The following is a 14270-nucleotide window of genomic DNA, read 5'->3' as shown; positions in this document are numbered from 1 at the left end:
CTAAAAGTGAAAGAGAACATGTGTTTTGCTTTCATTTGTTTAGTTTTTTTTGTGCTTGTTTTGCTGTAACTGTAAGCGCAGTAATCTGGTCACTCACAGATTTTGGCTACATCAGCTAAAAATGGACTGGAACAATATACATTTGGGGAGTTATAACAAAGAGAAAATGTAATTTGTCTGCACTGAAGAACTGAATGACTAGAGTTATTTTATTTATTTGTATCTTTTGTTCCATGTGTTGGTACATAAAAGCTGAAACCAGCATGCTAACAGGCTAGCCAAACAGAACATACAGTAGTTGCTGCTCTAACATTTCCTAACATTTTGGCAGGGCTCTTGCTAACCTCTCTGGGGTACATGTATTCTCGTAAACTGAATGCAAATCACAGTCAATTATGACAGGAGAAGGTGAGTTTACTGTTCTTTAGAAAGAGTAATTCAAAACCCAGATGGATATAAAACTTTAACATGAAGAAGTTAATGGTAGTTTTAGAGGAAATTGGGATGTTTTTCTAAAAATTCTTGAATGTGAACCTGCTGTTGGGATTAAAAGAAAAGAAAAACACACTTGAGTGTGAAGCTTGTCTTCTGGACCAGTGTGCCGCTAGCACGGAGCGCTAGCTGTAAGTGGAAGGATGAGCTAGTTAGCCTGCAGGCATACAAGTGGGATGAGGGTAAACATTGTTTAAACAGGCCCCCAAACGCACCACATGAAGCGGGAAAGTCGTTTCTCACCCAACATGCCTTTGCCCGCCCTCGTTGCCACATTAAGACGCCGCTGGTTTAGCTGTGTGGACTGTGCCATGAGTTAGCGGCGCGGCTCTAACTGAAAGTCCAGGCCTCGGTGGAGCCTGAGCGTTTTTTCATATACATTACTTGACCACACACACAGAAAATGTGGCACTCAGCCTGTGACGTCTGCCCCGCTCTCTTTCCCCTCTCAAACATCTGCTTACATTTCATATTCCACTCTGTCTGTCTGTCTCTGGTTTCGCTGCCCGCAAGCACCCGCCATTGTCCTGATTTAATAAATGACAAGCTATTAAAAATCGCTCCCGATTAAAGCCGCGGCCTCTGGTAGATCCATCTCAAGCTCAGACCACTCAGATGGCTTTAAACACGTCCGCGACTGGTTCCCATTAAAGACAATGCCACTGTTCCCCCTCCTACCCCCCTACCTTTCTGGTCTGACTATTCTCTTAAAAATATAATGTTCTTAAGCAAATGCCTGAATTATTTCGCAGATGGAGCCACAGTGGGCTCCAGACCTTCCATCAGGGCTCCAAGTGCAGCACACATGAGAGAATAAAGCCTCAAATAAAGTAATCAGTTGTCATCGACACATTTTGTGGAATAGCACAAAAACTGATCTGAGGAAAGAGAAAATATTCTATTTGTTGATCATTCATTTTTGCCTTCTTGTATTACAATAACAAAAATAAAATTAAACACCTTGAGATGGCAACATTTTGCACATAAAAAACATAATCAAAACAATAACATACAAAAATAACCAAAGTGCATAACATAAAGTATTTTGCCTAAAATAAATACTCAAAGTTTAGGGTTAGAATACTAATGTTTTAAAAAATTAAATCCTTCTTTTTTAAAATAAAAAAATCTGGATTTAAGTCTTCACAGGCTGCATGGAGTATAGAGGAACATGATGCTGCCCCTCCCCTGCTTGTTTCTGCACACTCCTGATTTTTCACTTTCCCGTCATCAGAGACAAAATTGTCTGTCAGGGGAAAAATGTAACGATGCGAAAACTAATGGAAAATCACACATCGCTCATTAGAACGGTAACAGTAGTTAGCATGCTAGCAACGACGTTTAATGTAAAGGAGCAGAAAGCAGGCAGCATGACAAACAAAAACAAAAACTTAAGCATTTTGAAAGTAAATTTCAGTTGAAACATAGTAAATAGTTTATATCTGCCCTGCAATAGACTCTTTATGCCTTCATTTAATATAAAACACAGATCAGTTGGTCCACAGGCTGAAGCTAGAGGCTAGCCTGAAAAAGAGCCAAGATCAAACGACACTTCTGCCATCTTAAAATAATTCTAATCAAAAATGTCGTAGGTTTTGTAAATGCTATTAATAATGTCACATTGGAATTGAAATGCTTCTAATCTCTCTTTGGAAGTTAAAAGTCTGCCGCTCTCCGGCTAGCCTTTAGCTTCAGCTTCCTGGACTGGACAATTAGCCTGCGCTACTAAACGAAGGCTACACGAGAGTTAGAATTTCTAAAAGAAACTCTCTCTCCAAAGTCTCCAAACTATCACTTAAAAAGTTAAAAACATTTGATGACATTTAAAATATTACGATTATTCAATAATAATAATAATTTTAGAAGCAGTACGAATAAATTTCAGTCAAATGAAATTATGTTACAACATTTGTAATTTTAGCTAAGGTTGTTGCACTGACAATCTCAGACCACACTTTTTATTTACAGTAAATATGTGCAGCATTTTGTTACTCTAAGATCTTAACAGACCAGCGTTTTGAGCTACTTTTAGTATGGCGAGTGCTTTATAAATAAAACTGATTGATCGAATAGATCCCTGAAATGGGATTTTCTCGTCATTTTTGCGATTACGAGCACAAGAGAGGAATGACGTGTCGACCGCAGTGGAGAAACGGGCTCAGAAAGCCCAGAGTGAAACCACAGCCACACTCACCCCACAAAGAACTGCCTCATCTCCTGACGCCGCGAGCGCATCAGCTGCTTGTACTCCCCGATGCGCAGCTTCTTGCCGTCGATGATGCAGGTCCTCTTGGGCCGCGGCTTGTACTTGTAGTTGGGATATTTCTCCAGGTGGATCTTGCTGAGGCGGGCCTGCTCCTCATAGTACGGCTGCTTCTCCTGATTGGTCATGGCTTTCCAGCGAGAACCTGAAACAGAGCGTTGGAATTTTGGTCTTTTCTTTCTTGCAACGACAACTTGAAACATGCAATTTATGTAGAAATCAACCATATAAGAGAGTGAAAGAATAACACATTTAAAAACATGTATATTTGTAATCTATACTTCGGCTTTCCTGTTGTTTTTTTTTTTTTTTATATAAGAACAAAACAAATCTTGAACATTTTGGACTTTTGAAACTTAAACATTTCCACAAATTTTTCTACTAGTCGAACATTTGTTAGAAAGAAGCATAGAAATTTTGAGATTAATGTTTGAAATTTTTAGAAAAAAATGAAACGTGGAAATTTCTGAGTTTGAAGAGGAAAACATGCGAGAAAAAACGTAGAAGTTTTGCGATTGATCTCAGAAATTGTCTAGAAAAAAACTTCAAAATTTCTGAGTTTTTTTCTTGCAAGTTTTCCACTTTTGAAGCTCATACATTTCCTTGTTTTTCTAAAAAAAAATTATGCCTCAAAATGTCTTAGTTTTTTGGCAGAAATGTACTCTTCCTTGTTTTCTACCTAGAATAGTCCTAATACTTCGTCATATTAACCTGACAACCACCATCAGGTATTAGAGGCTGTTTAATACCTGGAGTGGATTCCTGTCTGCTCCCTCTTCGCCCAGGAAGAATGATACATTGTGTACTTCTACTGTTTCCTGGTAAAGAGGACCTTCCGAACAAGTGGACGAGGCCATTACGGCGAGAAGGCAGCACATCTGTGAAGCACTTTGCTTATACACACTCAGCCTCGCTTGTCTGTTTATCGAGTTTCATCACAAACTTTCCTTGTACTTTTGTGACACAGGAAACACAGGGGAGTTTGTCTCGAGCCTGCCACCCACCTTCTCCCCAAAAAGCCCAGCTGTGTTTTTGTGTTGGAAGGACATGCTCTGTATACGTACGGTCGTATACACGTACACAATTTCCTTTTTTTTCTCTCTCTCTCGGAGTCTTGTTACACAAGCATAATAACGGCCGACAGGACTTATTCCCAGTTTTCTTCACTGAAATAATGACGCCTGTTAATCAAAACCAAGTCAACACCGCAGAACCTCTGGAGGAAAAAAAAGCGGTCCGTTCACTCAGGAGCAGCATTTACGTTCTGCTGGCTCCCGACCCTGCGTTGGTCATCGGCGGTCTTAGGAATGCTTCGAGGAACAGCCGTTACGCTCAGCGCGGCGTGAATGGATATCTGTGTGGAGGAGGTCAGAATCCACAAGGATTTCAACTGAATGCATCCATCACACGAGTCAAGGTGGCACAGTGGAGCTCTGTGTGTGCCGCGTTCCTGGCCTGAAAAACACATTAGTGCCTCTCATAATCTGCAGCTTGTTGGTAAGGAACCCTGTGAACTGTGAAATACAGAGGGAGGGTAAGTTAATGAGAGCGGCGGGGAAAAAAAGGAGACAAGTTACTTTATCTTGGGATGGGAGGGAGGATATCTTGGGTTGAGTTAGCAGAAAAGTTGTTCCTAGGAATTAAACCTGTGTTGTTGTTTTTATTTTATTTTATTCCGTTTTGCAAAGCTATGACCTGCTAGAATGAAGCATCTTTAGACAGTCTTTAAAGCAAACAAAACAATGGCCGATCTCACATGTATTTAGCATTCTACGTTAGTAATTAGCATAATTAGCATAAACAGCTAGCGTTACAAAAATAGTGCTTATTGTTTGGAACAACGCCCAGACAATGTATACTGATAATGTGCGTCAGCCGAGTAGAACACCGACAATTATGTCATCTGTCGCTTATGTAGCTGCGTTTCCATTACAGATGTGCGCAAATCTTTGTCAGTATTCCATTAAAGTTGAAAAAATACAATGTCGCAATTACGGTGTTTCCGTCAAATAAGAAACAATTAATAGCACAATTCAATTAGTTTGTTCACGCAACAAGTCATTAAAGAACAAGGCGAGCCACAACTTCCCGTCGTCTTATTCTTCCTCGTCCTAGTGCCAAAACTTATCAACAAACAATAGTGTCTGTCGAAATTGACGTCCATCCATCCATTTTCTAACACCCTTGTCCCTAGTGGGGTCGGGAGCTGCTGGTGCTTATATCCAGCGAACGTTTCGGGCGAGAAGCGGGGGTCACCTTGGACAGGTCACCAGTCTGTCGCAGGGCAACACAGAGACAGACAGGACAAACCGAAATTGACGTGTTCCCATTAAATACATTTATTTTCAAAATGATCAAATTGAGTAAATACACAGACAATGACAGCGATGCATCTGTTTAGGGCAGGAAATAACTACTGAACTAATAAACCATTTTTATTTTGTTTGACGTTAAGGTCTCATTGGTAGACCGTTGCCTTTTCCAATCTGGAATTGGGCATTGCTTGACACTGTGCCGCCTTCCTTGATGCATTCCTTAACCGTTTGTTTAAGGAAACGCGTTTGAAACTTTGACACTGGTTTTAGCTGTTGCTGTGGAGGAGTTCATACTTTAGTTCGCCAGCAAACTTGAGTGTAATAAACATTCTTTGTCCAAAGTGGAGAAGTCAAGATTCTCACCCAGGATCTTGCTAATGTTGGAGTTGTGCATGTCGGGGAAAGTCTGCAGGATCTTCCTCCTTTCGTCTTTAGCCCAAACCATGAAGGCGTTCATGGGCCTCTTGATGTGGGGCTCGCTGCTGTTCCTGCCTCGTGCCTCTCTGAACACTCGTGCCTCTGTGATATTATTCCCTAAGAGATGACAAACAAAGACATTTGCTTTATACTTGTTAAGATTCATTTCCCAACTTTCCATCAGAAAAAAACAAAGTCTGACAAAGAACTTAACCCTGTGCTTGTTGGGTTGAGGAGTACAACAAAAGTCTAGTGAGGTGTTTCTGGGATGCCCTGCACTTCTTGACATGAACGCTGCACGCTGTAGTCGGTTTGCTCCTGACTGATACTATCTCAGTCCCCAGGCTCCTGTGTTTATCCTCTGCCTCTAAACTAAATCATGATGAGTACTCCTCAGCTTCTCATCTTGTGTAAACACTGGTGCTTTATGAGAAACAGGTGGGTTGAGGTCAGAGTGATCCAAGGCAATATCCAAGGAGAATATTTTATGCTGCGTGGAATGCTTGGAACATTAGGTACTCAGATGTCATTTCTCATCATTTCTAGGCATCATTAAGGCCGGACTGCCTTAAGCTCCGTCCGGCTTTGGTTTTGCACACTGAAGACAAATAGCACACTTTAACAGCTAATATCATCTAAATGTTTCAAAGACACCAGACACCGGCGTACTTCACTGAGGTCCTGGAGCCAACTAAACTGGAGTAGGTTACCTATATCTGTACCAACACTTGTTGATCTACGTTTGAAACATCTGTCAATGATTTTGAGTTGCCTGGATTATTACAAATCTCATCAGAAAAAAGAGAGAAAAAAAACAGATAACATGCAGCAAAGAAAGGAAAAGTTTGGTTCAAAAGTGGAGTGGAGGTCCAACTGAGGCACCCACCATCCAGATCCTCTGGTCTTGTCAGGTCGATGACTCGATGGACCATCTTCCCTGTGTCCTCCCCAAGCTTCCCCAGATGCTGGCTGAGAGTCTCGTAGTGAAGCCGCTCCTGCAACAAAGGAAAACCTGTATAAACTTCAGGGCTTCCCCCAATGTATTATGAGCCTGGCGGGCTGCCAGGCTTTATTTGCCACCCCACCAGGTTAAGCCTTGTTTGTTTATTTTAAATAGGGTTTTTTATAACGTGACGTCACATGCGCAAGATTCCGACCTCCAGCGTTCTGTTGGAAGGTAAAAAGCTGCTCATAGACGATGACTATCATTGGTTTCAGCTTAAGGAACGCTGTGCTTTGCAATTACGTGTCAACTAATTGTCAACACTATGACAGCTAGATAACAAGGTTCAAGAGTACCACATTTCACAGGTCATAAAAAAAATTATTGAATAAAAATAGAGAGGGAGAGGAAAGTAGGTTAGTTATGCTTGCTTGACTTTGACAACCTTTACTTGTAGATTTGCTGCAGAATTCAGTGTGTTTCAGTTCAGTAAAAAAACGGTGACCCACACATCAACTCTAACAGATCATCAGTAGAGCAGGTGGTTGAATTAGTTAATCAACCACCTCTGTGTTCAGACTATCACTTGCTAACAATCGCAAAGTAGACATCCAGCCTGAAGACATAACACTGCAACGGACTAAATGTTCCGTTCTTTGTGAGGGAAATGTTTGATAGGTTTTGGTGCTAAATCCTGACAAATTAGTGTGGCTGTTGTCAGTCAGTTTCCATGGCAATCGGTTTGTGTGTAGCGTAGTGAGAAAAAAAGAATAGCAGTGGTTTTGAATTGTTCACCAATGATTTCCCTGCACTGCACTAAATTAATAACACCTAAATCTCCAGGTTTCATTTCGTTAACATTCCATTCAAATCATTTTGATCTATATGGCTCATATCTCTTTCCCCCAGGAATCTGTGTGTGAAAAATCAATGTATATTTTGAGACGAGATGGATTAAGAGATAGCTTTTTTCTGTATGTACTCGAGTCTCTTAAGTATCTGGTGGTGGACACGGTTCATCTGATACCCATGCATATATGTACAGATCTGCTTAGCTTCACACACACCCTGCAGAGGAGAGAGAACCCCCAGCACAGATGACGACAGAGGAGCCACCTGCTCTCACAGCGCGTGCAGCTGCATTGCTTACTAAGCTGCAGTTGACTGAACTTTCTTCTAGGGTTTATTTGTAGAATTTAAAGATGTGATGATACGTCCAGATGATGCCAAACAATTGGTGCGTGGGGCTTGGGGGGAAATATATATTTTTTAAAACTAACATTTTGTGAAAACGCAGAATTTGAAGAAAATACGATCAAATGCAGTCAAGGTTATTGAAAAGTGGAATAAAATAGCACATTAGGTTTGCCCCAATAGCTCAGAAGTAAATCCCAACTATCCAGTTCAAAGCTAACGGTTAGCCAGTTGCAGTATCCTCACAATGCTTACAAAATGTATTTTGTATTTCAGAAAGGTTAATATATCATATATTTTTCCTTTGTAGGGAGCCGTTTATATAGAAAATGCATTTGTGGGTGGAGCAGCAGAGTATATAAAGGTTGTACCCATGAAAACTTATCAAGTCGAATTACCAAGTCGACCTGCTTGGTCACACACTGCTGTGAGATGGCATCACATCCTTTGACTAGCCTTTATCACGCCTTTGGTTGCATCCAGACCCGTCATGTTTAGTCCTTTTAGTTTGGGGATGTGTGAATGCGCAGTCAAGCTCCGATGCAGACTGCAAAAGCGAACCCTGGCCTGCCTACAGACTTGCGTCTCCGTTCGGTTGAAGTGAACTCTGGTGCGGTTCGAATGTATATGTAAACGCTTGGCGGACCAGAGACCGCTCCAAAAGCAGCAAGCGGACTAAAGCGCAGGGCATTCAATACAACCTAAACAAACGTGTAAGACTAGAACTAGAGGGAGAAATGGCTTGTGATCTTTTGCCAAAGACAAAAGACAAATCCTGCAAAGGCTAAAATCTGATGCCACTCCACTTTTGTTCACATTCTGTTAATAAGGAAGTTGCGTTAAGTGTCTCTTTCAAAGGTTTTTGGGTTGTTTTGTTCAGCTGCTCATGCTACAGCGCCACCACAGGGGCTCAACAAGTTTTTCTAAATGTTTAGTCCATTTGACAGAGTGCAGTGTGTCAGTGAACTTCACCAGCTGAAAATGTAACTAATGTTGCAACTTTGGTCCCCAATTTGAATAGAGTCTACCAAACTATCAAAAATACTTAGTCGTGATATTGTGGCCAAATCACTTTGAAATATGTCTATGAAAAATAATTGAGCAACAGCATAGGATATATTATCAAGGAGAATTGTTATAGGAAAAGAAAAACATTGAGCAAAAGCAAATTTCTTTTGTGTTCAGTTTAGAAAATATTTAAAATATTGTTCAGAAGATCTTGTGGCAAAATATCTTGTTAGCACCTCCCAGCTCTGCACCTTGTCTACAGCCAATCACCTACTTGGCTGTAGACTAAATAGCTGATATTCAAAAATCATCAAACATCAGCCTAAATCATCGTCTGGTTGATGCATTAGCTTGAGGCCCGACTAATCCTTTGTGTTCTTCATCTTCCCATTATCGCATGCTTGCTCTAATTTGGCAAATCTTCCTGCCACTCCACTTTTATAGGCAATCTCTGAGCGGCTCGTCTTCGGTTGCCTCTTGGCTAAAATTATCGCAAAGTGCGTCCGAACACATCAAACCCCTTCACACAGCTACCGCACATCCTACACTCTTCCCTTCTTTTCCCTTTCTTCTTCTCTCTTCTTCTCTCCCCTTGCCTCTCTCCTCCCTCCCTCTTAGCTCCTGTTCTTTTTCTGGTGACAGAGGCATTTTGTTTGACGCAAAGAATGGTTGCCGGGTGAAGTCATGCCGCGGTAGCTGCTGGCAGAGTTGGTGGAACTTAGGGCCCACCAAATGTGTGCGTGTGTGTGTGTGTGTGTGTGTGTGTGTTTATAGATGAGGAGTTGGTGCAGGCCAATGTCAGCACTACAGCAGGGCTGTAATCAGGCCTACCACAGAACATGTGCCTGGGCAGTGCCACGCTCACCGCAGGAAGCAACCTCCTAACAAAGGACTAAAGAAAAGAGAAAAAGAGAGGGAGGGAGCGACGGAGTGAGATAAAGTAAGGAATGGAAAACCAGCTTAAAGAAGAATAATAGCCACTCAAGTCCCGAGTGCCTCCCGAGAACCTCCCGTTCAGGCTCATGCCTTGCCAAAGGACGGCCTGTGGAAGGCCGCATCGGCTGATGCCTCTTTCTGAAGATGTGGCGAGAGAAATCTTGGCAATCCGTCCGTAAGGGCTGGATGTCAAATGTTCTATAGTTCGCAATGTTTAAACAGGTTAAACAGTTTGGAAAGATGACTCTGCGGCAAACAGGAGGAAACCAACGGAAAAGTCAGAGAAAAAAGAAGTTGGGGTTTTGCTAAATGGACCAAGACATCATCAGCAGAGTTTGGGAAGATTCAACGGGATAGATTAACGACAGGCCCCCGGGTCGACGATTCTTTAGATATTCCCTTTGCGGTCGCTCTCCTTTTTCGGTCTTCTTTAAAGTCCCTTTGTGGCAAATGCAGTAAGGATCTGTCTTCCCTTTGTTTAGCTGAGATTTAAATAGTTTTGGCCGGCGCGTTTGCTGGTTTCTGACTGGATTGTTGCCCTTTTTTTGGAGTACGGTAATAGATGTCTCTCATTATAGTACGTGTATACACAGAAACGAAAGAGGAAAGTGGTCGAGAAGAAGTGCAAGACTCGCTTTGAAAATGTTAATCTGTTAAAAAAAAAAGACAAATACCAGCAGCTGATGCGGCCGTCTCAACTCTTCACTGAGTCTCTGTGTAATTCTAAATTTAAGAGTGGCTCGACGCTTTTTGTTCTGCTCGGTTTCTTCTCTTTTTGTCGTTTTGCATCCCGCCACCGTTGCCAAGGCAACGCTCCAAACTTTGCAGTGTTTTTTTTCCCCTTCTTCTTCTTTTAATTCATACTGTATTGAGCTCATTACCACAGTTACAACTTGCTTTCTGCCAGCACAGCCTCCCTCCAGCTGACCCACAACCGTTTACTGTCTCCTCCAGGACCAATCAAGTTTTGGCAACCTCCTAAGGCCCCCCCTTTCTTTTCTTTCTCCATTTTCCTTCTTCAGATTTTCTTCAGCTGACAGAGTTGTCAGTCAATCCTACTCCGTCTTTTTCACCTCCCTTTATTCTCTCTTTTTTCCCCACAACTTCTCCAATTCAAGGCCCTTTGTTCCCACCTACCCGCCCCTCGAGGTCAATTTTCCTAATAAGAAAACACTCAAAAGGCTATTTGAAGGTTCCACTTTCATTTTTTTTAAATATATTGCTTCAGCATATATCATTCAGACATCATTTGAAGAAAAATTATGGTTGTTACCCTTTTTAATCAGGACTCCTAGTTTCATTGGGCATGCTTCCTAAAAAAGAAGAACCAAGTCTCTTGTTCTCCTCGGTCTAGACCTTTCCTGCTCAACAGTGCGAGTGTACTGACCAACGCTAACATTGGACAAACAAAAGACTTTCTGTGGAATGGGCCATATTAAATTAAAGAGCCCAAAATTTATGCTTCCTGTATACTGCAAAATTTGTACATATATTGCGATCGGTCCTTGAAAAGCCGACGTAAAGGGAATTTGAAAGTAACTTTAATGGCCGTAAATGAAACACTGGAGGTGGAACAACATCTACGCTCTGTTGGCAGTGAAATTTCTCTTAATATGGCAAACAGTTATAGTAAAAAAAAAAAAGAACACCCTCTGTTAACTGTGTGATTTTTATGTATCTTGACACCCCTAGTCTTTACAAGGTCATAAAATCAAATTTCAATTAAAAAAACAAACCTGAATGGAAAAATCCACCCAATGCACTGAAGTGCAGACGTGGGAGTAAATGTAGGAACATTATTTAAACGACTGCTGATCAAGTGAACTCATTTAATTCATAATAAGAAGGACTTTTGGCAGTTTTTCCTAATTTGGGTCATTAAGTAATGTGGTAGCATTAGCAAAACTCTTATAGAAGCAATTATCTGCAGCCCAAATTCTGAAAGGGTTAAAATGACATTTAGAAACAATTCAAAGTCCAAAATTCAATCGTGAAAAAGATCACTCACAGGAGGAAAATATTTGAGACAATTGTCAATCTTCCCTGAAGCTATTACTACAATACATTTACCTAAGAGATCAGTCTTAGACTCTTCAGGCATGGTAAACGTCAAAGTACAGTACATTCACAAGTGTGGTTTGTTAAAAAAAGAGTTGCCAGGAGAAAAAAAAGAAAATTTTTAGGTGCACCTAACTTTGATTAATTAAACCATGAACTGCTCTACATAGCAAAGTACCTCAACAAGGATGTCCAGCTCCACTCCTCAAGAGTCAACATCCTACAAGGTTTGTACGTCTCTGCTCCAACTCCTCTCATCAATCCTACAGAGGCCTGGTAACTGATTCAGGTGAGACCTGTTGCCATGGTATCGACCTTCCACACCACTCAGGTCTTCTGGTTTTAGCTTACTCTGCATCCCCAGAACCAGAACCAAACATGGGGTATCAGCATTCAGCTTCTATGCTCCACTAATCTGGAACAAACTTCCAGAAAACAGCAAAACTGCCGAAACACCGATTTCCTTTAAATCGAGGATGAAAAGACGCCTGTTTAGAATCACCTTTGGTAATAAGAACTGGAACATTTATCAAAATATTTGACGTATATTTGAAGGCTTTTCGTGATGGCGTTTGATCGAATGTAATGTTTATCGCTTGTCTCATAATTAGCTACTGCATTATGTTTTTACTTTGAACTGCCTTGTTGCTAAAAGCATTGAAGCAAAATTCCAATGAACCATATTTATGAGATTATCAGTCGAGCTGTGAGCGAGAAAACAGATGCATTTATGTCCTTTCTCAACCGATTTACAAATTTAAACCACTTTTGCTTTTGGATCCAGTCTGCTGGTGTTCAGCCAGATACACATCATACCAAGAACACCAATTCATTACGCAGGACCGACTGTGCACTGATTCCCCCGCATGCCTCTTTGTTCTTATGTTGTAACGTGACAAACGACCGCGTCCAGTTTGTCATCACGTAACAAGCGAGCAGTTTAAACGCTTCAGTCTTTCAGATGCTTAACAGGGCTTATTGAGTGCTTTGTGACTGTTGAGATAAAAATGAGCACGCACGCTCTTTTTCTTTCTCTTTTGCATATACGTGTGTGCACCCACACAGTCAAGCACAGCGACTATTTCTGTGAGCTCTGGCAGCCGCAGGCCAGCTGGAAGCAACGTAAGCGTAAGGTGATACTCAACAATGCCACTAACTGGCCGGGCCTGTAGTCTGCACACCAGCTATAATGACATTAACATGGCCAAGGCCAGCGCAGAGCCAGGACACACACACACACACACGCACACACACACACAGATAGAGGGCTCGGATCACTTTTTACGTCTCAGAGAAATGCCTATGGGACTAAAATACACACACAACAAAACAAACACAAACGCCGTCCGGCGACTCGGGTTTGAGCCGAGTCAGCTGGAGCAATGAATAGCTCAGCGCTCAACGCCGAAGGTATCGGTTTCAGCTTCTGCCCCTTTTCCTCAATAAAACCCAAATCCACTGTCAGTGCGGCCTCATAAAACAAAAGGACCGAGCCTTAAAATATTCAAGGGGAGTCGGAAACTTATTCTGCGAACAGACAGCAAAGGGAGGTCCAAGGTAAAGAGAGAATGGCGCTCTTCTTGCCTCCCGAAGGTGGAAGCGTTGAGTCACACTCTTGGGTCTCTCCGGCAAGTTCCATCCATGAATTGTTTAAGACAGAGCGAAGTCTTTGGGGAGTTTGGGGGAAAAAGGAGAAGAAGAAGAAAAACATTGACACCAACAGAATTGTTTGTCCAATTTTTTTTGTTTTGTTTTTGTCAAGAGTTGATGCATTTACATTTGAGAAGAAAAACGGCCCGAGTGCCTGTTGTTAGGTGCCGAACAACAACATGACAACAAGCGCCGACGGAAACAATCACTAAAACTTTCCCAGTGAGCTTTTTATTTGTAGGCGGGCAGCTGTAAACTAAATAACTGCATTGCTTTGGTTTTTGTTTCCTATAAAGTTGGAAAATGTCGAGTTTCAACGACTTGCAGCGGTCCTCGCCCACCTTAACGTGTGACTGTTTCTGACTTTTACTGTAAGCAAAAAAAAGAAAAAAGAGAGAAAAGAAATCGCTTTGATGCACAAACTCATCTCCGTGGTACTTTCTGCTGGACCTGCAGCAGACAAGTCACATTAAACTTTTATAAGGAATTTATCTGCAGCTGTTATATAATTTATACTTATGAGTTTTTCAGTGTTTACTGGTATAATGACTCATAAAGAAAAACCCACTCGGGAGCAAAAGTTGTGTATGGCGCTGGATTTTCCTCTTCTTCTTCACCAGATTTCGGATGTTTTTCTTCATAAAGATGAAGATTCAAAAACAGCCCATCCTTAGAGCGCACCAATCATGACCTACTTGGGGGTTGAAGAGGGTTCAAAGTCTCCACCCCTAAAATATTTATGACTTCCTCTCCTCCCCTTTTATCTGCTTGGTTTTGAGCAACATGGGATCAATTGCACAGGAGAGTCAGTGTAATCGCCTTATCCCCCCTTGTTTTTTTTCCCCCCTGGAATGTCTGATCCTAAGAATCCATGATTGGCTGATCAGACTGATTGAAGATCAGGAATGTAAATGTAAATTTCTCCTGTGGATATGAGATCTCAGTACAAAGACTCTAGCTTGGTCACCCCGAAGGACAGAAATGAGCAGAAGAC

The 14270-nt window shown here is 41.6% G+C and overlaps 1 protein-coding gene across 3 annotated transcripts in view; it reads right to left on the bottom strand.

Annotated features, from left to right (window-relative positions):
* The window catches only part of LOC114150585 (transcription factor SOX-6-like), a 145379-nt gene that overhangs the window by 4266 nt on the left and 126843 nt on the right, over positions 1-14270 (bottom strand). For all 3 annotated transcript variants that reach the window (XM_028027097.1, XM_028027109.1, XM_028027087.1), the window contains 3 exons: positions 6374-6482; positions 5434-5604; positions 2687-2900 (listed from right to left, as the gene is read on the bottom strand). In XM_028027097.1, the coding sequence (XP_027882898.1) occupies positions 2687-2900; positions 5434-5604; positions 6374-6482 (494 nt within the window). The remainder of the gene's footprint in view (positions 1-2686; positions 2901-5433; positions 5605-6373; positions 6483-14270) is intronic.

Source organism: Xiphophorus couchianus, chromosome 2 (genome assembly GCF_001444195.1).
Source record: "Xiphophorus couchianus chromosome 2, X_couchianus-1.0, whole genome shotgun sequence".
Taxonomy (NCBI): Eukaryota; Metazoa; Chordata; class Actinopteri; order Cyprinodontiformes; family Poeciliidae; genus Xiphophorus; species Xiphophorus couchianus.
The sequence above is the reverse complement of the archived record's forward strand: the minus strand, read 5'-3'. Positions and strand labels throughout refer to the sequence as shown.